General features: G+C 43.3%; 1 protein-coding gene across 4 annotated transcripts in view; it reads right to left on the bottom strand.

Moving 5' to 3' along the window:
• Window positions 1-490: 490 nt before the first annotated feature.
• The window catches only part of col1a1b (collagen, type I, alpha 1b), a 33,588-nt gene continuing 9,086 nt past the window's right edge, over window positions 491-24,992 (bottom strand). The window contains exons 2-53 of one of the 4 annotated variants that reach the window (XM_077502132.1): window positions 19,012-19,076; window positions 17,657-17,741; window positions 13,001-13,195; window positions 11,872-11,891; window positions 11,698-11,733; window positions 11,181-11,273; window positions 10,958-11,029; window positions 10,812-10,856; window positions 10,672-10,725; window positions 10,529-10,582; window positions 10,391-10,444; window positions 10,259-10,312; window positions 10,120-10,173; window positions 9,993-10,037; window positions 9,847-9,900; window positions 9,712-9,756; window positions 9,574-9,627; window positions 9,058-9,156; window positions 8,911-8,955; window positions 8,730-8,828; window positions 8,599-8,652; window positions 8,402-8,509; window positions 8,246-8,299; window positions 8,062-8,160; window positions 7,931-7,984; window positions 7,758-7,856; window positions 7,602-7,655; window positions 7,437-7,490; window positions 7,300-7,353; window positions 7,158-7,211; window positions 7,033-7,077; window positions 6,850-6,948; window positions 5,459-5,566; window positions 5,270-5,377; window positions 5,111-5,164; window positions 4,969-5,022; window positions 4,783-4,890; window positions 4,656-4,709; window positions 4,503-4,556; window positions 4,265-4,426; window positions 4,057-4,164; window positions 3,868-3,975; window positions 3,709-3,762; window positions 3,516-3,623; window positions 3,373-3,426; window positions 3,166-3,273; window positions 2,985-3,038; window positions 2,787-2,894; window positions 2,431-2,713; window positions 2,163-2,353; window positions 1,828-2,070; window positions 491-1,734 (exon numbers count right to left, since the gene is read on the bottom strand). In XM_077502132.1, coding sequence (XP_077358258.1) covers window positions 1,588-1,734; window positions 1,828-2,070; window positions 2,163-2,353; window positions 2,431-2,713; window positions 2,787-2,894; window positions 2,985-3,038; window positions 3,166-3,273; window positions 3,373-3,426; window positions 3,516-3,623; window positions 3,709-3,762; window positions 3,868-3,975; window positions 4,057-4,164; window positions 4,265-4,426; window positions 4,503-4,556; window positions 4,656-4,709; window positions 4,783-4,890; window positions 4,969-5,022; window positions 5,111-5,164; window positions 5,270-5,377; window positions 5,459-5,566; window positions 6,850-6,948; window positions 7,033-7,077; window positions 7,158-7,211; window positions 7,300-7,353; window positions 7,437-7,490; window positions 7,602-7,655; window positions 7,758-7,856; window positions 7,931-7,984; window positions 8,062-8,160; window positions 8,246-8,299; window positions 8,402-8,509; window positions 8,599-8,652; window positions 8,730-8,828; window positions 8,911-8,955; window positions 9,058-9,156; window positions 9,574-9,627; window positions 9,712-9,756; window positions 9,847-9,900; window positions 9,993-10,037; window positions 10,120-10,173; window positions 10,259-10,312; window positions 10,391-10,444; window positions 10,529-10,582; window positions 10,672-10,725; window positions 10,812-10,856; window positions 10,958-11,029; window positions 11,181-11,273; window positions 11,698-11,733; window positions 11,872-11,891; window positions 13,001-13,094 — 4,167 coding nt within the window. In that variant the 5' untranslated portion in view covers window positions 13,095-13,195; window positions 17,657-17,741; window positions 19,012-19,076 and the 3' untranslated portion in view covers window positions 491-1,587. Of the gene's footprint in view, window positions 1,735-1,827; window positions 2,071-2,162; window positions 2,354-2,430; window positions 2,714-2,786; window positions 2,895-2,984; window positions 3,039-3,165; window positions 3,274-3,372; window positions 3,427-3,515; window positions 3,624-3,708; window positions 3,763-3,867; window positions 3,976-4,056; window positions 4,165-4,264; window positions 4,427-4,502; window positions 4,557-4,655; window positions 4,710-4,782; window positions 4,891-4,968; window positions 5,023-5,110; window positions 5,165-5,269; window positions 5,378-5,458; window positions 5,567-6,849; window positions 6,949-7,032; window positions 7,078-7,157; window positions 7,212-7,299; window positions 7,354-7,436; window positions 7,491-7,601; window positions 7,656-7,757; window positions 7,857-7,930; window positions 7,985-8,061; window positions 8,161-8,245; window positions 8,300-8,401; window positions 8,510-8,598; window positions 8,653-8,729; window positions 8,829-8,910; window positions 8,956-9,057; window positions 9,157-9,573; window positions 9,628-9,711; window positions 9,757-9,846; window positions 9,901-9,992; window positions 10,038-10,119; window positions 10,174-10,258; window positions 10,313-10,390; window positions 10,445-10,528; window positions 10,583-10,671; window positions 10,726-10,811; window positions 10,857-10,957; window positions 11,030-11,180; window positions 11,274-11,697; window positions 11,734-11,871; window positions 11,892-13,000; window positions 13,196-14,296; window positions 14,536-17,656; window positions 17,742-19,011; window positions 19,077-24,992 lie in introns of those variants that run through there. The other 3 variants (XM_077502133.1, XM_077502131.1, XM_077502134.1) reach the window with 3 other exon arrangements.

Here is a 24,992-nt window from a genome sequence, read left to right as displayed (position 1 = left end):
TTGAGGTTTTTGGAGACGAACCTTTAATAAATAAATAAAGTGATCTGTGTGTTTTAAATGTTAGCAAGTGCATTTTTGTTTTGGAAAAATGTCGAGAAGGTGTACTAGTGGTTAGCATGTCTGCCTCACAATTCTGAGGCTTTACGTCTCCTTGCTTGGGTGCTCCGACTTCCTCCTACATTCCAAAAATGCTTGTTATCTTCGCTTAATTGTCCAATTTGCTAGTGACCAGTCCAGGGTGTACCCCAACTGTCGCCCAAAGTCTTCCGGAAGACTCCAGGTCACCCGAAACCCTAAGGGAGGACAAGCAGTATAGAAGATGGATGAGTAGAAATGGAAAAGAGTTGGCTTTGTTTTCACTGCTGCTCATGGGAAACACAAGTGCAACTGCCGTGGAATAGTTGGTGCCACAAGGCGTTATGTGTGTAAGGATGGAAACCATTTTAGGTTTCACAACAGTTGCAAGACAGGACAGTGACAAGTCGGCCACTGAGTAGAACCACTTCACATGCTTTATTTCAGCACCCAGCAAAAATAATTAAAAACATCTTGATTTATTATACATGTACAACACAAGTACACAATCTCTCCTTTTCAACCATGAAAGTGGGTCTGCTTCCGGGTTGGTTTTTTTTTTTCGTTCTTCTTTTTGAGACAACAACAAACAACATAAACAACAGGGCGGGAGATGTGTGCTAGTTTTTCTTTTAGTGAAAATGAGTCAGAAAAAGAACAACAACGGGCAGGAGATGTCAATTGAAATGGTCACTTTTGTTTTTATCTACATTGACATGCGTTTACAAAAAACAATTGCACGGCCAAGACAACAAGACAAGGAGTCAATTAAGTAGCGCCAAAGAGTTCCGCGGGCATACGAGTGGTCAAAATTACAGTATGACAGCGAATGTCTCACCATCACAACAAGGGGACCTCATTGAGTTGGTTCTATAGCACCTTGACGTGTTTGCATGCTCCCTAATAGGCTTGTTGTGTAAAATATGACCCTTTTCCTTGAGGAAAAAAAAACATGGCGGTGACTTCTTGTTATGAGGTAGCCATCAAAGCAATGAAGGTGCACTTTTTTGTTTGGGTTTTTTTTGCGTTCCGATGGGACAATTTTACAACAAGGAGACACGTCACACTTTTTACAATTTATTTAACACCAGGAAAAAATGGTACATATCATTTGTTGTTTCTTAATGTCCTTCCGCAGTTGGGGCGAAAAACGGCAAAAGTCACCTGCGTTTCATTGCGATAATTCATGTTTTTTCTTTCTCAAACTCCAAGGGAGACATTTTACACAAGCAAATATCATGTTCTTGTTGCCGTTGGAAACGAACAGATTTGTCTATTTTTTGTTCTCGTTTTTTATAAGTGTCCTTGTGGAGTGGCAGTCCAGAAACGTCTCACGATTGGAAACAAAACCAAAAAAATCTTCAGTTGAGTGGTTTTAAGCGTGTGGACCGATGGTGGCCGAATGAGTTTTGAATGCATAAGAAATAGGATTTTTAGAGATGACTGCTAGAAAAAAAAACAACAATGTCATGTCCATATTTCTTCCTTTTTTTTTTTTCCTCTCCTCTTCTCTTACAAGAAGCAAACAGGGCCAACTTCGACGCCAAATTCCTGATCAGGGGCACCAACATCCATAGGAGCAATGTCAATGATTGGCAGGCGGGATGTTTTCGATGTCTTGTAGTCGATGACTGTCTTGCCCCATGAGCCAGTGTGTGACTGTGGACGGAACCAGAAAAAAAAGAAGAAGCTCAGAAACAGTACAGACATTGTCGTTTTGCGTTTAAAATGCGAAACGGGCCCGGGGCTTACCGTGCAGCCATCCTCGCTGACGCTGTATGTGAAGCGGCTGTTGCCCTCGGCTCTGATCTCAACGTCGTTGGAGCCCTGGAGCAGCAGGGCCTTCTTGAGGTTGCCGGAGGCTGAGTCCATGTAGGCGATGCTGTTCTTGCAGTGGTATGTGATGTTCTGAGAGGCCTGGTTGGCCATCAGGCGCATGAAGGTCATCTGGATGTTGACATCCTCGACATCAGCTCCATCGGTGCCATACTGGAACTGTGTGGAGTTTGTAGAATATATCGTCATCAACAAGCCTTCAGTGTTTGGACACACACGAAGAAAAAAAAAAAAAAGCGGTCTTTTCTTACCTGGAATCCACCGGTCATGGACTCGCTGAACCAGACGTGCTTCTTCTCTCTGGGGTTCCTGCTCATGTACCAGTTCTTCATGGGCACGGTGGACTGGCTGGGGTAGATGCAAGTCTCGCCAGTCTCCATGTTGCAGTGGACCTTGATGGCATCCAGAGGGGAGCCCTGGTTGGGGTCCACCCAGTAGGTGCCTGGAGGAGATGGGTCATGTAAGACCACTATGGAGTGCACAAGTTGTTTTTCCAGGTCGCTCGGACTGCCCACTCACCGCTCTGCCACTCGGGATGGCACATCCTCAGGTCACGGCACATGCGGGCGGGGCTCTTTTGGGTGCCATCGGGGCTTCTGAGCTTCTCGATCCTCTTGGTCAGAGACTCCAGAGTGGTGTCGACCTCCATGTCGCGATCGCGGAGGACACTGGGGTCGTCAGCGCGGTAATGGCCGGAGCGGTAGGGATCGGGAGCCTTCTCCTGGATAGGCTGGCTGATGAAGTCGAATCCGCCACCGGGAGCGCCAGGGGGTCCAGGAGGTCCGGGAGGTCCAGGAGGACCCTAGAAGACATAACAGGAGATTAGAAACCTCTCACATCCCAGGTGAAAGTTCAAACATGTTTCAGAAACTTACAGAAGGTCCCATCTCTCCGTTGCGACCACGAGGTCCGGGAGGTCCAATAGGTCCAGGCATACCGTTCATGCCATCTTTGCCGTGGGAGCCGGTAGATCCAGAAGGTCCCTATGGAGCAACAAAAGTATAATCCTGCATAAGACGAAATCTCCTGGAAGCCAACACACAGGACAAGATTTTAGTACAGATTATACTCACTCTTGGTCCAGCAGGTCCAGAGGCTCCAGCGGGTCCTCTCTCTCCAGAAGTTCCCTGCAGTCAGAAGAAGTCGCCATGAGCACGCAAAGAGAATCTCAATGACACAGAATACCCTCAAGAAATCAACCCAGATCGAATTGGTTTTGTGATGGATGCATCATGGGTAAAAAGTTGTACTCACAGCAGGGCCGGGCATACCCTGCATGCCAGTGAATCCTCTGTGTCCTTTGTGGCCTCGGTCTCCAGCCTCACCAGACTCTCCTCTGTCTCCCTTAGCTCCGGCGGGTCCCTTTTTGACAAAATGGAAGTGAAGTGAAGTTGATGCACCATTTTATGTCCACACAGACAAAAAAAAAAAAAAAAAAAAAAAAAGGAATGAGGAACCTACAGCAGGACCACGGGAACCAGCAGGGCCAGAGGGACCAGCGGGACCAGCAGGACCCTAGCAATGAGAAATAGCTCAAATGTCAGAGCACTGGAAAATCAGAGGACAATGAGATTTTCAAGATTTCACTGAAGGCGGCGACGTACAGGCTCTCCACGGTCGCCAGACTTGCCAGAGGGGCCAACAGCTCCAGGGGCGCCAGGAGCACCAGGAGCTCCTGGGGGTCCAGCCATGCCAGACTCACCACGGTCTCCCTATAGAGGACACAATCAGTGAGACAACTCATCTTATTGCTGTCTTTGCATTTTTAAAAGGTGAATTTTGATATAGATCGTTTACCTTGGGGCCAGCGGCTCCATCGCGACCAGGTGCACCATCGTGTCCTTGAGAGCCCTGAGGAAGTCAACCATATTATGTTATTTTGCAACATGGATAGCTGAGTTCTAAATATTGAAGTGATCAGAATTTAATTAGAAGCAAGCAATAAGCAGCTCATACCTCACGGCCAGCCTCTCCGGGAGCGCCAGACAGTCCAGGGGCTCCAGATGGTCCAGGGGGTCCACGGGCACCAACGGGTCCACCAGGTCCCTGCTTTCCAGGCTCACCCTGAATCAAAACATTTATGTATGAGAAACAGTGCCCATTTCAAAATTGCCAGAGTTCAGCGATCTCCCAGGGAACACTTACAGCAGGTCCGGGCAGACCACCAAAACCACGCTCTCCACGCAGTCCAGGGAGACCTACAATACCACGCTGTCCACCAATACCTTGTGGTCCGGGCAGACCAGGGGCACCCTGCAAAGAAGGACACATTGTGTCAGTTCAAGCCGTTCAAGTCCAGTTCAAGTCCATTTTTTGTTTTAACGAAGGCCAAATAAACACGGGGTCTACTTACAGGGGCACCATCGGAACCAGGGGATCCTCTCTCGCCAGCAACTCCAGCGATTCCAACAGCACCGGGCTCACCGGTACGACCGGCGGAACCGGTCTCACCACGAGCTCCTCTTGCGCCATCTTTGCCAACGGGGCCTCCGGGTCCTGGGGGTCCAGCAGATCCCTGCAGAGACACACTGAGAGGTCAAATCGTTGCTGCGATAACAGTTGTTTAGAGTCAAAATATGAGAGACACTTACAGCTGGGCCAGCAGGTCCAACTCTGCCAGCAGGTCCGGGGAAACCAGTAGCACCCTGCACAGTAACAAAAGAGATGAAACTTGGAAGAGAAAGCTAGCTGTGTTATTGTAAGTCCATCGCATTGAAGCGCATAAAGCCTCGCGGGATACTTACAGGAGATCCAGCACCACCACGAGCACCCTTGGCTCCAGGAGGACCAGAGAGTCCCTGTGGACACATGCATTTGAAGATGAGACTGGAGGTACACTTGTAAATCAACTTGATTAAACAGAAAGCCCACCTGGGGTCCAGCAGGTCCAACAGGTCCGCTGGAACCAGGAGCACCAGCGTCTCCCTTGGGTCCAGTAACACCAGTCTCTCCCTTGGCACCAGGCTGACCATCAGCACCCTGATTTTGAAGGAAAGGACATCAGTGTAAACTCTTGGTCATTCGTCAACAATGTCTCAGACGAAATCAGGTTCTTACAGGGGGTCCGGCAAATCCAGCAGGTCCAGCAGGTCCAGCCTCTCCACGCTCACCCTGTAGGCATGGAAAGTCATAAGAATCTGTACATACTGAAGACGCAAATCCTCAGGCATGTTTTTGGAACAATTGCAGAAAAACTTACAGGGGAACCACGAGGTCCGGTGGGTCCAACAGCTCCAAGAGGGCCAGGCTCACCCTAGAACCACACGCAAAGGGGATCAGATGACTTTCTCTGATGCGGTGGAGAACACCACCTTGACATTCGGTCAATCAAAATAAAGGTATCATAAAGGTATCTTACCTTCTCACCCTGAGAACCAGGAGGTCCAGGGGGTCCGATAGGGCCGGTCATACCGCGGTTGCCATCTTTGCCAGGGACGCCATCACCTCCCTTGGCACCATTCTCACCCTGAGAGGTGAAAATTGCGCGTGTTAATGTTCATGTGGCGTTACGGCTAACTGACACAATTTGGAAAGAAGTGATTCTTACTCTCTCGCCCTTGACTCCTGGCAGACCAGCAGCTCCACGCTCGCCAGGCATTCCCTGCATTCCGGGGCTTCCTGCGGCACCATTGGCACCAGGGGCACCGGGCTCTCCCTGCACACATCAATAGAATTGTCCTTTTACATTATGTCATCAAATGTACTGTGAAGTCAAACCACTCAACTGATTTGATGTCTCTTAATCAAGCAGCAGTATTTACGGACTCCCAAGTTCAGTCACAGTCAAAAAAGATTCAAACAAAAATATAAAACAAGAAGGTACAAAACTAAAATAATCATCAGAAAATGGATGCACCATACAAGTGGCCGTGGTACGAATGTCTCTAGATCCTGTCCATTGCACTTAAATTTAATGGTTTGAGTCATTTATCCGGCAGATAAATTTCTACATTTGATTAACTTATATGGCCTGCAAAGTATTGATTCTTGCAGTCAGACAAATTTCACTGCACTGGTCTGGTCTGTCTCGGTCTACCAAGTAAGAATCTCAGATCGTACTGCAGACTGTGTGATTTTTCAATTATTTATAGTCAATAAAATTGAGATGTTTATGGTCTTTGGTTCTGCAGTACAGACCACTATGACAGTCTTTGCAGACCACATCATTCTCTGAATATACATTCAACATCGATTGGAGGCCTGCACTACTAGGAGTTAGGACCGCAATACGTACATAATGTTAACTCATACATTTCCAATCATACACCCATTTTTTGCAGGTCCTCAACTCATTGGACAAATCATCCTTGTAGAAATTTGAGAATTAGAATCGGGAGTCAAAATTAACCCTTGCCTGATGCCAAATAGAGTTGAAACACTATACCGCCATTTTATCTTCATCGTTTATAAGTATACCAATAAACTAGGCGCACACTCTGATCCAACTTTTTAAATAATTTAATTTCCTGTGATTGTGGCTAAATACTTTTTACGTATCCACGAAACACAGAAAAACATGAATGAGCCGTTCAGTATTGTTTTTTCACCATGTCTAAGCCATAAGTAAACATGTCCGTTTTATGTTTAGCTTTAAAGCTAAACTGATCATCTGGAGAGGTTATATAACCTGAGAATTGGAATTGTTTTTCTGAGCTTTTGGATAGTCTTTCCAGTACTGATTTGGATATGTCATGAAATTTGAACTTAGCATGATCGTTAGCATGAAACAAGCTGCCTAGCTAGCAGGCAACAAACACCTGCATGATATGATATCAGAGGTTTTATTATTGACCTAATTTTTGGTGGCATTTAAATAAGTATATTTAAATGTTGAACATGTTTCTGCTCCTGTGTGAGACTTCTGGACGCAAGTGAGAACAAAAACAACGCAGTTTATAGTCCTCATGTACCTCATCTAGAAGGGTTTCGTCGACTTACCTTAGGTCCGTCATTACCAGCAGGGCCATTGGAACCACGGGGTCCAGTTGGGCCGCCGACACCAGGAGCACCACGCTCACCAGGGAAACCTCTGTCTCCCTGAGCGACAGAAAGAGGATCAGGATCAGTCAGGAGCGAATGACAGCCAATGAAACAGGCTTGGCTATCTTGCTGGATACTCACTCTAGATCCAGATGGGCCATGAGGTCCGACCTCACCAGGAGCACCCTGATCAAAGGAGACAAGATGTTAATAATCAACACAGTCCTTGAGAAATCTCATGATGTAATCATGATCCCCATTCTTACCTGCTCACCAGGCTTGCCAGTCTCGCCAGTAGAACCTTGGGGTCCGGGAAGTCCCTGTTAAAGTTAGAGCAGAATATTAACACACATCCAAAAATGTAGCAACCAGAGATCCGATCGCTACGGTCATGTTCTTGAAACTCACCTGGAATCCAGAAGGTCCAGCAGGGCCTCCCTCTCCCTTCTCTCCGGAAGGTCCCTGAAGACGAACACCAAGTGATCAGACTTGAGAGCCTGTTTGTCGTCATGCTTCTACAGCGGGACGTTTGTGATGATACTTACAGCAGGGCCAGAAGGTCCAGGAGCACCAGCATCACCATCTTTGCCAGGGGCACCCTGAGAACGGTAGAAGAGTCTGAGTTAGTTTGTTGTGGATGTGAAGTTTATTTAACACACGGTCTGTTTCACAGCATAAGTATTGAACTGAAATAAAATAATAGCACTTACGACAGCACCCATAGCACCAGAAGGTCCTTTCTCGCCAGCCTTGCCGTTCTCACCCTAATATCAAAAGAACAACAATGTAAGCATCGAGTGGAGATTTATTGCGGTACCGCAAACTAACTTGACTTTTCGGACAAAATTGCTCAGTGTTGCACTCACAGAAACTCCCTTGGGTCCGGGGAATCCCATAACTCCAGGCTGTCCTCTGGGTCCAGCGGGGCCAGCAGGTCCAGCGCGTCCGTCTTGTCCAGGAGGACCCTTAAAGATTATAAGGAGTTGAGCACGGATTCCACTGTGCGCTCAAGACGTCTCGTGAATGAATTTGAACTTACAGCGGGTCCAACTTTGCCATCAGCGCCAGTGTTTCCGGGGCTACCGGTCATACCCTGTGGAGAGATTTTGCATGTTTAGAGCTCATCCCTTCTGAAATGTTGGACCGCAAGTTATACAGAGCACAACTCACCTTGGATCCAGGGGCGCCAGGAGCGCCAGGAGTTCCGGACTCACCAGTTGCTCCCTGAGGTCCGGCAGGGCCGGTGGCACCACGCTCACCGGGGGCTCCCTAACACATGCAGAAGGTTAAAACAAAAGCCTTGATCTAGCAATACAATCATGGGTATCAACCAGGAAGTCACTCAATAACTCACCTTGCCACCAACACCTCCATCAGCTCCAGGGAAACCACGGGCCCCAGGGGCACCCTAAGAAGAGAACAATTTAGTATTCAGTAATCGTCATGAAACTCAACAGCACAAATAAAGGTATCATCAAAGATTTGGCAAAAGAATGAGGCAGCAACATACGCGCTCTCCAGAAGGTCCACGGGGTCCACCAACACCAGGCTCTCCACGAGGTCCTCTTTTGCCCTCCTCGCCAGATGGGCCAGGAAGTCCCTGAATTCCAGCTGGGCCCTAATTAGGAAGGAAAATCAAGGAAGTTTTGTTACTGTCGTACAATTTGAAGAGTGATGATAAATTCATGTTTGTTTGCCAAAACTTACATTCTCTCCCTTGGCACCAGGCTCTCCCTTGGGACCAGAAACACCTGGGTCACCCTGATGACAGAAACACAAACTGTCAATATTTTATGCGAGGCAGAACCAAAAATGATTGTCTTCTCTTGACTACTCACGTTGTTACCCTTAGGACCAACAGCGCCGACGGCACCCTGACCTCCAGCGGGACCACGAGCACCGGGGAAACCGGGAGCACCAGCAATACCAGCGGGACCCTGTTGGATGAAGAGCAGGTGTCAACCAGTTCCCGATCTGGATGTGAGTGTACCAACTGTATTCCATCAGTACGAAACTTACAGTATTACCCTTGGCACCAGGGGCGCCATCAGTTCCTGGAGCACCCTATGGGAGCAGAACCAACACCACCATCAAGTTTAGTTACCAAATCAGAACATATGAAATGGATATGACAATGCAGAAGAGGGACGTGGGGCCAAAACTCACAGCAGCTCCAGCAGCACCAGCGGGTCCTGGGTTACCGGGCTCACCACGAGCTCCCTGGGGTCCCTCAGCACCACGGGATCCTTGTGGGCCAGTCTCTCCCTGAGCAGGGAAATAACATTGAAAGATGTCATATTTAATGCAATTCTTACATCCTAATCATGTTGAACAGAAAGCCATCCATTTTTCTGAACCGCTTATCCTCACTAGAGGGCGTTCTGGAGCCTATCCCAGCTGTCTTTGGGCGAGAGGTGGCTTAAACCCTGAACTGGTCACTAGCCAAATGCAGGCTGAACGAAAATGTTAAAGTAATGGTATTTTTCATTGCACCTTGTCTTAATGTTAGCGTTATGTCATCCTAGCTAGCTAATGACATCTTGTGACAACAAAGAACCTGCTAGGACTCGCTCAGACTTCCTAAGATGGTATCAAATGATGCCACATGAAGAGGAACACCTAAACTAGGAATGATGATTTTAGCATTGCAGTAACTCAAACATGCTCTTTTGGGTGACTCACCTTCACACCAGCACCGCCAGGGAATCCAGGGGGTCCAGCAGGTCCAGTGGGTCCCTGAAACATGAAGAAACAGGACGTTAGCAGACAATTCCAAAGGAAACTAACATCGTGGCCCTGCAAGTAAAATGAAATACTCACAGGGGGTCCAGCAGGGCCAGAGTTGCCATCGTTACCACGAGCACCCTGCAGAGGACGCGTTCAAGTAGAAGTCAAATCAGAGGGTACGAATAGTAAAAACATTTCTGCAGTCATAGCCTAGCTTGTAGTGCTTACAGCAGGGCCAGCAGGTCCGGGACGGCCTCTCTCACCGGGAAGACCGCGAGCACCCTGGAGAATGAAAATAACATTTTAGGGTTTGTCCTATCAAGGATGTCTCCATGAGTTGAATCTGATTTTATGAAGGTGTGAGAAAAACCTACCATGGCTCCGGGGATACCGTTCTCACCAGGGGAACCAGCTTCTCCCTGTAGGCAAACACAAAGATGGTTTCACACAGCTCACCAAAATCTGAAGGGTTTAAGGACACGGGTCCGTCCTTCCGCCTACCTTAGGTCCGGCGGGTCCACCATCTCCCTTAGCACCATCCAAACCGTTGAAACCCTGCGGACCAAAATCAAAATCAGCGGTGTGACATTAACACGACGACAACCCGCATCACAGAGTCCTGCTGCGAATGCCAACTCACTCTGTGTCCCTTGATGCCAGGAAGTCCGGGAGTTCCGGGGAATCCGCGGGTACCCTGCAGCAGGAGGAAATTGTCAACCATGTTCTTGCGTCACCTGATCTTTGCCCCCGCTTCCCCGTGGGGATTACTCACCTGCATGCCAGAGGCTCCACGCTCACCGGGGCGTCCAGCTTTGCCAGCCTCACCCTATTGGCACACAGGGGCGTGGTTAGTACACGTGTTGGGGACAACTAAAAGATGGACATTTGGAAGAATCGATGAACCCCTTACATCGTCTCCGTTCTTTCCAGGGGGGCCAGCGGCACCACGAGCACCCATGGGGCCCTGCAGCACAAAAGGACGATCACATTGAAGCGTAAATATCAACAGCAGGTTGGGGTGAGCGGTGAAAAAGAAAGCTTGGGGATACTCACAGAAGCTCCGGGCTCACCAGGCTCACCGGCGGGGCCAGTGAAACCCTGAGGACCCTGAGGGACAACAAATCAGGAAGATTAACCAAACAACATCTACATTGAAGAAGCATGACTGAGAATCGATGAGGGGGGATACTTACAGCAGATCCGGGAGGTCCAGGAGGACCACGAGGACCCATTGGACCCTGTTGGTGAAGACGAGTGAGAAGTCAGAACAAGCATTGAGGAACCTGGTGCATCCGGATTTAGCAAAAGATGCAGGTGCCTTGATGCACAGCCTTCATACCATGGGTCCGGGCATTTGTGGGCCGCCACTGGACTTGGTGTGGTCCGTGTAGCTCATTTGAGGAGAGAAGTTCTGTCAACGGAGGACAGAGGGGAAGAATTAGCTGCTGGTCTTTGAAAATGGAACGCCGAAATTACACAAGCCAACAGGTTATGAAAAACAAAAAAAATAATCCAGTGTCCATCAGGATTCATTAATAGTATTGTCTTTGAATTGAACGTACTCCGCCAAGGCCAGGGGGGCCAGGGGGACCAGGTGGGCCGGGAAGTCCAGGCTGTCCGGGGATTCCATCATTTCCAGGAGGACCCATGGGACCCTATAAAGATATGACGAACAATTAGTTGTGAAAGAATGTTTATTTTTTGACCAATTTCATACAGATTTGACATCAATTTGTGCAACTGATTGCACTTGAATCTGTCTTGAAATCCCCAAAGTGGGCTTAAACCTTCGACTGACAAAGTTGCTATGCTACCACTTGAACATGAACTTTTAATGCCCCGGTGAACTTTTGACCTGAAAATTGTTGCCACGATGACATCATCGCCCAATAGCGTTTGCATGTTAATATGCTGTAGGTTTTATCAGACTAAGTAGCCAAAATCTCACTTAGAGATGTTAAACGGTCTGAAATAATCAGGCTACAAATGGTGGTTAACGTTTCATTTGGGGTTGACAACCAGATGCTATGTCAATGTTACACTATAATAAATAATAATGAATATATTTGCATAACTTACCACGTCTCCCTTGGGACCATCGTCTCCCTTGACTCCCTACAAACAGACAAAATAAACGATGGTGAGGCTATGCGGCCAACTCCATATGAGCTATGTAGCATTCAGAGGCTAATCGGAGAGCTAATTTTCAGGAAGCAGGCAGTAAAATTCATAAAGAGTCAAAGGTGGCATTACCTCTTGAGGGTTCACGGGTCCTACGGAAAGGAGAAGAAAGGCAAACGGGTCACACACAGTCCACATGGTAATTTTTAAAACTACACAGATTTAATTAGCTTTTGGAGCTAATTTGAAGGCTACACATCAAAGCTAACTGAATATGGCAACATTTCATAGCAATTAAAATCATTTGTGTAGATATAGATTTGTCGTGCAGGAATGACAAAGTAATTAAAAATCAGCAATTTACAGGAGCAGTCGCCACATTTTGCCAAGCTACGTGACTATGCGGCTCAAAGTGCTTTTCTGCTTTGATCCGGGGTTATTCGGAGAAATCAGGAAATTTTTAAATATAAATGTGCCAAAATAGAGGACATATGCAGGCGACATAATGGTAAAACTGTAGAAGTACATGAAATGTTAGCTTCCATGATCCATCACATGATTGATGCGTGAATTTATTGTGTGCAAAATGTGTCATTTTTATCATTGCAAACTGTGATATCGTTTAAGGTTTGCAAACTTTGTTGTCGGACGGGGTATTGTTTCCAATCTTTGCTGTTGTTAGCTTGATCAAGAACAAACTTGGTCGTCAGTCTGGGTTCTCGATTCCAAACTTTGGCGTCCGTTATGTTTAGTGTTTCACTTGGTATCGCTCGGTTTGGTCATGTTTGCTGTTGTATTGTTCGTTTACAAACTTTATCGTAAGGCCTACTGTTTATCATTAGCAAATCCTATCTTTATGGTTTATCATTTACAAACTTTTTCTGCTGTTTGCAAACTTTGTAATGTTATCGTTTGAGTACTTAAATGACGTAGTGTCAATTCTGCTTGCTCCTGCATCACCGAATCACAAAAAAATAAATAAATAAAAAACTGCAACAAAAAAGTGTTGTTTTTGTTTTTAAAGGACTGAGGAAAGCAATATTTTCAGAGGAAGTTAGACAGAGCAGCGACACATCCAAGCTGTACATTAATCCAAAGCAATTCCTATGAAAATCCCCAGGGGGCGTGCAAGGACGTCCATCTCGTTAGGCCGCGGATTTGCTCCGATTGGGCACAAGTTGTCGCCGCAAAAAAAATAAAAATAAACTATTTGAACGGCACACGGTGTTGAGGTTGAGGAGGACGGAGGGTGAGGTCGTACCGTCTTGGTCGGGGCAGATGGGGCAGCATTCTCCCTCTGGGATGATGGGGTCGGCGCAGTCAGAAGTGTCCTCGCAGATGACCTCGTCGCACATCACTGTGCCGCTGTCGCAAACACAGATCTGGCACGGCTCCGGTTTCCACACATCTTTGTCGTTGTACAACTGTCCGTCTAGTGTGCAGCTGCCAAATGTGCCTGCACGACAACAACGTTTTGGTCAGACACTCCGACATAAGAGCACCGTAGCATTGAGTGTTAATTTGAGACAAGTCATAATTACAGCATTGAATTCTTTGTATGTTGTCGGGCCTTCTCCCCTTTTGATACTTTCAACATGCGCTGGCACAATCAATAAAAGCAGGTAACAGCAGCTTTTCACAAACATTCCCTATTTCTGACTCAAATTTGTGTCATTTGTGGTAAAATGGTGAAAAAAAAATGTACTGTCCAGCAATAGGCTTTCTTATATCCCAAACATGGCACCCTTGTTTAACTGATGGTGGGCGTTTGAGGCCTTTAATTTCGGGTAGACGTGGCAGTACCAAAATTTACCGCCAGAGGGTAGTGTTACACCACAAAAGAACGCCCTCCTCCTCCTCTGTGATTAATTGACGCCTACGTCACATCTCAGCAATTTTTCCATTGTCTCCACTCCTTTTTCTCCAGCGTTCTAAAACTGTTCGACTTTTGAAGATTTACATCACATTTTTTTTAACCATAGATAAAAGAGCTTCATTTTTTATCATTATTCACAAATTTTAATGCCTCAATCCAAACTCACTATGACTTTGATGATTGAGGGTGGTCTTAAACGTATTCGATAAAGGAACACAAGAGGGATGCTTGTTTTGGTGAAATTAAGTGAATCTTAGCAGAAATGTGCATAATTAAGACGTTTATTCTAGTTTGGTAACTTTTTCAACACTGTCTCACAAACTGACAAAGTTAGGTTCCCCTCATAAAATGATCAAAATAAGACTGTCCTGAAAAAAAAAAAAAAGTCTTCTGTCGTTTTCTCCTGGTGGCCCCTCTGAATCTAAACATGTCAGAGAGAAGAGATGCAGCTGCACTCCCTTAGGAGGACGCTCACTGAGCGTGTATGTGCATGCCAAGAAAAAAAAAAGAAAAAAAAATCACAATCCACTCCTGCTCAAATGGACCTCCAAGAGAACCCCCAAAAAGGCATCCAGAATGAACATTGTGTCTTTCCAGGGCTCTGTCCAATCCTGATGGGGCCACACTGCTCCTAACCCCCCCGCGTAAACAAAAATACCAACGTTATAAAGTGATACTTACCATCATCCTCGCCTTGACCTCTCACCACCAGCACAGCTGCGCTGAGCAAAAGCGCTAACCGAATATCCACAAAGCTGAACATGTCTAAATATTAGACATGTAGATTCTTTGCGGCAGGGGGGGTCCTTTTTTTTCGTCTCCTCAAACGCCACTCATACACGGTAGGGTCCGGTCTGTGTGTGTAACTCCAATCCAGACCCCAGCAGAAACTCCCTACTGCCTCAACAAATCACTTAGCGGGGTTTTTATATGCCCCGAGCTTTTTTGGGGAGGGCCTCAAGCGCGCGGACCCTCCTTTGCAGCGTGCACGGTGGGGCGGGAAGAGGGCTGGTGGGTGTCTTTAAACATGTCCCGTGCAGGGGGGAAAAAAAAAAGTTGGTGCGCGATGATGGGGAGGATCATTGACACGCTTGACGCGCTTTGAGGAAGGTTGCTTCCTCGTGGACGCTTCCATTTCTTTGGGGTTTACACATTTCGATGTGATCGGTTATCAGTTTTGGTGTAAAACACTTCTCCTCTCGCTTCTCTGTCCTCTATTCCTTTTACAATATGAAGCCAAAAAGATGGATCACCTATGTAATTAGTCACTATCCATTGCCCATTAAACAACCTCAATATGTTTTGTTTACACACTACGTCCCTCCATATTAAAGTCACTCAATAAATGACACCGCAGTACACGTTTAAAACACGCACGAGTTTTACGTTGCAGCTCGAGAAGACGTGAGGCAGAAAGAAGAGAGGAGAAAAAAGCTGGCAAGCCCACAAAAGCATCCAGCCTGCTTACAATGTGGACACGTTGCAGCTTCTACACGTTGGCCGTGTCTGACCTCTTATTTCACTCAATCTCCTCCTCTCTTTCTCTCTCTCCTTCCTTAGAGAGAAGAAGAAGAAGAAGAAGAAGAAGCAGCAGTCTGGGATCAATAAAAAAATGTGAACATGAGGCCTTATCATGCACGCAGGTTAGGACGCTTCAGTCTTATCGTGGACATAAATTAAGATAGATTGTCATTATTACTAGTTTTAGAAGTCATAGAGTGGAAGCAATAATCTTCTTAGTCGCATTAAATAGTGGTCACATTAGTGATAGACAATAATAGTTATTGTCGGAGTTGTGGTAGTTATAGTAGTAGTGGAGTAAAAATGAAAGCAGTAATACTCTTAGCACAGGGGTGTCCAAACTTTTTCATTTGAGGGCCACATAATGTTATGAAGAGAAATTGTGTTTAGTCCTAAAAATTGTACAAATAATTTATTTGTGCTTTTGCATATTTAGAAAAATGCTACAGTATAAACGTGGCAGTAGGATTATTATAGTTTTGGAGTTTTTCATTTTAGTTAGTTTTTATTAGTTTTCAGGGTGGTTCTGTTAGTTTTATTAGTTTATTTCTTTAAAAAAATGCTTAGTTAGTTAGGTTCAGTATTAGTATTAGTTTTTTTATGTGTATTATTTGTGCACAATATTTAAAAAACACCTTGGGAGCGATGTCATCTGAAGGTGTTTTTCTATTGGCTGCTGCTAGATGATGTCACTTCTGTGTGACATACTTTCAAACGTCATTATTCCGGTTTATATCAAAATAAATCTACTAAAAATCACATTTCAAATCATCCCCAAAGGCTCATGCATTAAATTAATTACCAAAGACTAAAATGAAGGACATTTTTGCTATAATTATAGTTAGGTTTAGTTAGTTTTGTAAACATAAAATGTAGTTTCAGTTAGTTTTCGTTTTTTTAAAAAGCATTTTTGTTTTTATTTTATTTCGGTAACAATATTGGTATTTTTATGTTTTTTTTATTTTACTTTTAGTTCACTAAAATAACCTTTAATGGCACCTGTTTTTCAATACCTGTTTTTCCTCCCTTCTTACTTCTCCAAACATGTTTGTTTTGTTTATTTTATTTGAACTGAGTCAAATGCCATTTTTAGCATATGTGCGGGCCACTGAAAAATGGGCGGCGGGCCACATATGGCCCCCGGGCCGTAGTTTGGACACCACTGCTCTAGCAGTAGTCGTCATAACGTTCGTACTGAAAGCAGAAGTAGAAGTCGCATCAAGGACATAAAAACGAGTGCTGTAGTAAGAGTTAAGAAATACTAAAGTAGTGTATCAATGACAATAGTAATGGTTCCATGAAGTAGGAGTGGTGTCATTGGTACGAGCAGTAGTGGTAGTAGCAGTGGAAAAAGTAGAAGTAATAATAGTAGTAGTAATGATGATAGTGGCATACTAGGTGGCGTAGTCGGAGCAGTAGTACTAGTAGCATTCGCTGCATTAGGTAGTGTCATGTGCTAGAGGTTGGATCCCAAAGCGCAGATGCAAATAAGGTTTTAACTCTTTATTTACACAAATTGACTAAACGAAAAAAAACCAAAAAAAAAAACGAGAATGCATGGAGAATCACGAGACGCCAAGCCCCCTTGGGCTGTGGAGATGCACAGAGGAACAGAGGCAATAATCTGACAAACGCACACTTCTCAGTTTGTCTTAAGTAGACAGTGAATTGATCGGATTGGCTGTTGACCAAGTAAAGAGATTAAAGGTTCTTGACCCCACTTAGCTCCTGACATCACATATCTTAAAACCAGTTGAAACTAGATGCCGATTACATCAGTTCAAAACAGACACTTGACCTCACGGTCATGACCCAAACTTAACCCTGGCGTGACCCAGTCATGACAGCCAATCCTAATAATCCTAATAATAATAATAATAATAATAATAATAATAATATTAATATTAATAATAATAATAGTGGTTGTCATGGTTCTGATAGCAGCAGTACTTGATAAAAGTAGTAGTGTTACTAGCTGTGGTCATAGTACTGATAGTGATTGGATCAAGAGCATTAGCTAACAGTAGTACAGGGCAGCATTGTTGGTAGTACTGTACTGGGAGTTGTAGTAGTTGTCATAGAATAGTAGACATAGTTGCAGCATTGATGATAAATGTAGTTGGAGTAATAGTTGTAGTAGTGGTGGTGGCTGTAGTACTAGTTGTGGTTGGACTGTACTGGGAGTTTCAGTGGTAGTGATAGTTAAAACTGAAAGGAAGTAATGAGTCTTGAGTAGTAGTGGTAGCAATAGTACTGACCTGAATACAATGATAGTATTAGTAGTACTAGTCGTAATACTAGTTAGATTGTGCTAGACGCATGACATTGGCGTGTCGGTGAAAAAGTTCCACGAGTGAACTGGAGCTCTGTGTTTAAATAGAACTTGTAATTTTCTGCTGTGCGCCGCCCCAGAATGGAGTCTCACTGCTTTGCTCTAACAGATCGTTTTGTGGGATTTTTTTTTCTTTTTTCTTTTTTTTTTAACCCCTTTTGGGCGGAACCGCTTAAGCTCATTCAGACCTGCAGAATATTCCAGTCGATCTCAGGCAACAGGATGGGTCGGCTGCAGCCAGCTCAGGTGAGCGCCAGGGACCGAAAGCGAACGCTGTGACAAGAAAGCAGATGGAGGACAAAAATATCTTATCTTGGTCCACAAATATTTCTCCTTGTCCACCTGTGGGAGAAAATGGAAATGATACTGATACCTGTTGAGTTGAAATAATTCAATGAATTGTTTCAATTTGAATGATTTCAGCTCCGATTCCAGTTCCTTTTTACATTCTGTTTCCAAACAATCGTCAATGCCAATTCTTTTCGATCAATCAATCAATCAATCAATCAATCAACTTTATTTATATAGCACCTTTCATACATTCAAAATGCAACTCAAAGTGCAGGACATCCTTAATACAATGAAAAGGTGAGCCCCATGATCGTACCCACAGACGCACCCAAAACCCAACAGACACATGAAAACCGCAACATGGCGGGGCACAGAAGTACCCTGTAAGGAAAGGCACCCAGGAGGAGTTCAACCACAGTGAGATGGATGAAGACCAGCCATCCCTCTCACTGTGGAGGCAAAAAAAAAAAAAAAAAAAAAGTTTGAAATTAGGGTTGTCCGAAATGAAACCATCAATTTGGAACCTTTATTCGACATATATTCAAATTCGCCAAAATCACGCAACACCAGTTGTCTTCCTTACGCCATTACTTAGACGTGCTCTGAGCAGGCATGAATTTGGATCAACATTCCCTCACCAAAATTGTCACTCTGTCAGGTGAATCTACAAATATGTGCAGGAAAGCTTCCGCTCAGACCGAAAATCAGGACCCACCGTCGTTTGTGCCCCCCCCCCTGACCCCAGATGCGCTGCCTATGAAAATAGAACGCATAGACTTGAACTTCTCAATGCAATCAGCAATATTTAAAGTGACAAATGACTTCACGTAGCAGTTTCAAAAGTTCCTCGCTGTCGCCGGGTGCCAGAAAAAGAGCGAACTTTACATTCCCAGCAAGCCTGTGAGCTGCAGCGTGCACGTGTTCCTACTTGTAGCTTTGCACTAAGACTCCCCCCCATTCCTCACTTGCCTTCATACACACTAATTACACTCCCAAGGGACAGTTATTATTATTGTCAACATTCAAATGTATACATTTAATATCTCATTTCAATCATTGTTTCTTCGTGGTTTACACTGAAATCTGAAGGTTTTTTTTCAAAATGCTCCTCTGATTTAATGACATATAGAACGTTTTTCAAAAGTCAAATGCTACGTTCACGGACCCTTCCTATGTGAGGAATCCTCAGCTTTCCTGAGCTTTGGAAACTTATTAAAAAAAAAAAAAAACAGCATAGCAAGCTTTTACTGACCATTTCTATTGGAAGAATTCTGAATTTTCTCCAGACTTGCCTCATATTTCCATGACTTTCCGAACCTGTAAATAAAAGTGACATGGCAGCTTTTACTGGTGCGTTCATGATGTTTTCTCGGGTAGGAATTCTCAGTTTTAGCACAAAGTGACTAAAGTGTGACTCTTGCTTCTAGGCCCTAGTTATCCCTTGTCTTGGCTAGAAGTCACCATTTGCACTCAGGCTTCTCATTTTGTGCCTTAACAGGCATCGGGAGCGGACAAACAAAAGTATTGGGTCACATTCCACTAACAGGAAGTTAAGAAAATGTGGCGCCGTTGCCAAAATTTACAGCTTGAACCGTTTCGACCACAGAGCTGTTTTGATGAGGTTCTTACACACCAAACTCGTCAAGCACAGCTTCATCGTGTGAACTTTGAGCAGTTGTCGATTGCCTCTTTTGAGGCCTTTTTTTTTTTTTTTCTCACGACGTCTCGGTCTGGTTTTCTTTTACCGTCTGGCTGCGTCCTCCATCCCAGCCCCCATCACGTCCATCCCCTCTCTCTCTCTCTCTCCCTTTCGTGCTCTCCCATCCTTCCTTCCCTCCCTCTTCCCCACCTCCACCAGCGCCGCAGACATCCAGTCAGACAGCCCAGATGGAAAATCTGACTGAATCCTTCCCTGGACTTTTGAGATAATATGCAAGTTGGCTGGCAGGCTGCTCAAAAGCAGCCACACCGGGCGGCTTAAAAGTGACTTGGAAGTATTGTTGAGCTTAAAATGATTGTTTGCCAACACAACTTATTGATCGTTTGGCTTGAAAGTGGGCCGTGATCGAGCGGCGTGGAGTGGAAGGAGTGGGTGGGATCCAGGGTGTCAGATTTCCCCTTAAACGGGAATGTTGAACATTTTCTCCCAACCTTTTAGAACCTTTAAAAAAATGTGACACGGCATACTTTTAATGGTGCGCTCAATGGTTATCTCTAAGGGAGGAATTCTCATTTACCTCTACGCTCACCTCATATTTTCAAGGATTTTAGAACATTCAAATAAAAGTGGTGTGATCACAAATCCTCAGTAATCCAAACTGGTCTCATATTTTCAGGACTTTTTGAAACTTGAAAAAAAGTGACACGACACACTTACTGGTGCGTCCACTGACACTCTCTGGAATCCTCACTTTCTTTGTCTGTTTTTACAACTATTCGATTACGTGTGATTACTTTTACAACCTTAACTCATTCACTCCCAGCCATTTTCACTGAAGCAACCCCCTTTCGCTCCCGGTTTGGATTTTGACTGATTTTGCAAGGCCCACAGAACATTGTGTTCTATTGCTATAAAAACATGGAACCTACCAAAAGAAAGATTCGAGTCTCTTCTTTCATCAGGAAACCCCCCCCCCCAGTATATTTGTACCTGTTTCCGTTTTGCAGCAATTAGCATTAGAACATAGCGAAGTTTTATCATTATTCATAAACCTGTTAAAAACACTAGGGAAAACACTCTGCTGCCACCTGCTGGCCATTGTTTGTAATAACTATCATTGCTTTAAGCGACCTTTTCAGGTCAGAGGCTGCGTCTAAGCCTTCTGTATGCTTTAGCATAAAAAACATCAAAAACGTATAAATACGTTTTTGGGACCATGGAAATATTAAAGATAGGACGTGTTTATACGTTGTTGGGAGCAAATTAGTTAAAAATAAATAAATAAATAAGTCGCATTGTGCGCTTTTACTGGTGCGTTCAATGACACCTTCTAATGGAGGAATCCTCAATTTTCTTTAAATTGCCTTCATATTTTCACGACATTTAGAAACTTCTAAAACGTTTTACTGGTGCATTTGCAGACATTTTCTAGTGTAACAATCCTCAGTTTATTCATAACCTTCAATTTTTTTTTGATTACTTTTAGAAACTTCCAAAAAGTTTGAAAAGTCCCATTGCATGCTTTAACTGGCGCATTCAATGTCGCCTTCTATTAGCGGAATCCTAAGATTGTAAGTGACATGGCAGACTTTTTGTTGGTGCATTCACTAACATTTGCTTTTCTTCAAATTGTCTTAAAAGTGCTGTGGTGTGTTCAGTGGCGCTAATCAATTAATTTTCACTTTTTTTTGCCAATTGGTCTGTATTTTCATGACTTTTTAGAAACCTTACAAAAGTGACATGGCAGGTTTTTATTGGTGCATTCACTGATTCTTCTTTTTAGAGGAATCCTCAGTACTCTTCAAATTCATCACACGTTTTCATGACTTTCACAACTGTCAAAAAAAAAATGATGTGGTGCATTCACTGGATCTTTCTAGTGGAGGACTATTCAGTTTTCTGTAAACTGGTCTCATAGTTTAATGACAATTTTTTTTTTTTTTTACTGGTGCGTTCACTGATCCATTCCAAGGGAGGAATCCTCATTTTTTTGGTTTTTCCATTTGACTCTCATGCTCTGTCGTCTTCTTTTTTTGGGGATGATTCTTCCTTCTCAACATCTGGTAAAGTTAGTCAGCTGCATTCAACGGAGCTGCTGTTATGTGCTCATACTTTTAACCCTCAATATTCTCTTACTTGAACTTGTTTATTCACTTTGTAAGTATTCTTGTGTTGCAAATGTCCTCTTGATTGAATTTTGGACATTAGTTGTGAACTGTTAACCCGCCCCAAAAAAAACGAATCCAAGAGTTTAGCTGTTAAAAATGGAGGTGAAAGCGGCTGGAAGCTTCCAGATCTCGTCTGGAATTGTCGTTACCATCCTCACTGGAAGTAGGAGGTGGCAAAGATGGACAACAGAAAAAGAGAGAGAGAGGGAGAGAGAGAATTATGGAAGAGCGAGAAGTTTAAAATGAAGGTAAATTCAAACTGAGAGAGAGAAAGAGAGAGCGAGAGAGGCTGGAAATGGAAAAAGTAGATGACTCATCCTCCCCTCTCAGCTGCAGGGACAAAAATGCTGTGACTTATGTGTGGACAAAAGTTTTGGGACACACCTGTTGATCAAAAACTTCCACTTAGAGGTCAAAGGGCGTCTACCCTACAATAGTGACATGGCACACGTAACTGGTGCATTCACTGTTGCTTTCCTGGGAAGGAATTTTCAGTTTTCTTCAAATGAACTGTCAAAACGAGGCCTCATATGTTCATGTTTAAAAACTTAAGAAAGGAAACTTTTTACTGGTGCATTGACTGCAATTTCTAGCGATGCACCTTTAATATCAGAACTGTTGTTCTGTAAAAGTTCCACAAAGAGCTTTGTGCTCGATTGACTTGACTCCATTTTGTGGGTCTGATTCCACAGTAAGCGCTGATCATCTGCATGCCACATGTGATGAGAAATGCTCGGCACAGCAGCCTCGGCCCCACTTTATCCTGCACCATGTAAACGTGTGATATGTTTGTATGTGCTATTGTTTTTGCAGGTGGTCACGTGACAATAAAATGCAGCCATGTTTTTGGACCTGGCAAGACAGGAAGTCATTAGTGACCTGTGTGAACTGTCTGGTTTTATAGTTGATCACTCGGGCCAGGTATGCGTCCTCTTTGTTGTAAAGTTAAAGAAATACTGAAGGACAACATATTGTAAAAATAATCAAATGCTCTGCCTGGCACTTTACTGTACTGTACTGTATTTATTTTAATCTCCGGTGTAATAACCTTATTTATTGATTGAATTTTTATTTTATTATTATTATTATTATTATTAATTCAATCTCTGGTGTAATAACCTTATTTATTGATTGATTTAATTATTTGTTATTTTATTATCTGTTCTTATTGCTGCTGGAAATGTAAATTTCCCAGAGGGAGCCATCCCAAAGGGATCAATAAAGTCAAGTCTAAGTCTAAGTCTAATACATATTTTTCTTCTTATAAAAAGGTTCCAAAAGGTTCCATTTTATCTGTTTTAAATAATCAGTTAATCAATTATCTGTTTGTTTGTTTGTTTTTTTTGCCAAATGTTTGAATTGGCACAGGCCAAATTCGGGAAAATTCCTATTGATTGGGTGTTATTATTAAATTTTTTCTCTTGCGGTATTTTATTTGTATTTTATTTTATTATTATTATTGCTTTTTTTGTTTTTACATATTTAATTCTCCTAGAGAAAATTAATTGGTAGATTTGCCCTTTTTTTTTAAATAATTTTTTAGATGCATATAAGTAATTTAATAGCATATCATATTATTATCATATATATTTATATAGGTTTTTATTTTTTATGTTTTTCCAGTGGTTAAATTCTGGTTAGACACTACAATGACTGTTAAATATTAACATTGCCTGAATAGTAATTATGAACATGAATTGGACCTAATCAGTCTACCCAGTGAGGTTTTGAGATGACCGTATTGGGTGATTTTTTTTTTTTTTTTGCAGAGAGCAACAACAACTTGTGAGCATGTGCAGTAGAAGAAGAAGAAAGCTGATCTGCAGCTCCACTTTGCTGAGCAGTTGAGGAGGAGGAGAAGAAGAAGAAAAAAAAAAGGTGACCTCAATGAATAAGAATGCAATGTGGTCTCCTCGCCCGCCCCGAAACATCCAAGCAACAAAAATGACTTTTTCCCTTTTTCTGTCAGTGCAAACCATCAAAGTCTTTCACTTTTTGCTGCAGTCCCTGCAGAGAATGTCGTTTCTCTCCAAGTAAACACTCCCAGATCATCAAGCTGATAGCACTTCCTATTGCGCGCATTTTTTTGTCTTTCCCTTTCTTTTTTTTTTGCTACTAGTTTGTCTTTAATTGTCGTCCATTTGCAGAATTCTCTCGACTTTTGTTTTTCCACGTATGATGAGGAATCCTGGTGCCCGCCACATGTTGGAAAAGCAACTCGAGGAGGAGGAGGAGGAGCAGAAATGTATGCTCTCCTCCCTGGTCACCCTGCATAAGCAGCGCTAACGTTTTTCACATGTTGCTGTGCGGTGCAAGCTGAGCCTTGAGCAGAAGGCCGCTGACTACATCTCGCCATCGCTTCCCGATCTGTTTACTTGAAGCCCAACCCAGTGCACAAGCAGGAAGTGTGTCGCACTCGATACTAGGGGTGGGAAATTTATAGATTAGGTTAACAAACAAAACAAACAAAAAAAGTAAAAATGTGTATGTGAAAGAATTAATTAATATTAATGAAGTAAAAATAAAAATGACATTACAATTTTTTTATAGTATTTTATATTTATATTTATATTTATATTTACAAACATAATTTAACTGACTGGTTTTTGAAAAAAATACAATGCAATTTCTAAATAAATGAAACCAATATTTGAGGATTCTAGAGGAGTCACAGAACCAGACTTAATCCAATACTAACTCAATAATGTTAACTGATCCAAAAAATAAATAAATAATTGGTGAATATGCTCACTGTTTTTTTTGTTGATTTTTTTGTTTGTTTTTTTAGTGTAAGGAAATTCCAACCAAGAAACTCCAACCACTTTATTGACTATTTTTCAAATCTACTTGATTTTCATGCCTGCTAGCAAATAGCCAGCAACATAGTGTCAGCTAACATTGCTTGCTTATTGAGAGACCCTCTCATAAATAATGTTCTATTCAATAAATGACTTCTAGTCCCATTTAAGCATTACGTTATAAACACTGCCTGCACTTCCTGTTATTAGCCTAGCTTAGCAAGTGCATGCTATCATTAAAATAAAGGGCTGTAATTTATTCATCTTCCAGGGTGGTTACGGCATCTGTGCACCTGGACGCATCCTGAAAGCAGGTTTTTTTTGGGACAGAGGTGAGCACGTCTCGCATGTGTGAAAATATCATTTATATAAATAACCCAAATAGAGTCCAACCTGAGCATGGTCCAACTTTTAGGTCATGAAATATTAGGTACAATAAAACATAAAAATGTTTTTTTTAATACTGGCACTAAAATGCTCAAATTCTCATTTGTGAATGATCATAGAAGTGTGCCAGCAAGTATGAGTGAGTTCTGCGTATTTTGAAGTGAAAGGGAGACTTCAATAAACTCGTTCCAAAAATAAAAGTCAAATTAGAGGGTTGCAG

The sequence above is a fragment of the Festucalex cinctus genome, chromosome 17 (genome assembly GCF_051991245.1).
Source record: "Festucalex cinctus isolate MCC-2025b chromosome 17, RoL_Fcin_1.0, whole genome shotgun sequence".
Taxonomy (NCBI): Eukaryota; Metazoa; Chordata; class Actinopteri; order Syngnathiformes; family Syngnathidae; genus Festucalex; species Festucalex cinctus.
Note: the sequence above shows the minus strand (reverse complement) of the source record. Positions and strands in the feature narration are given on the sequence as shown.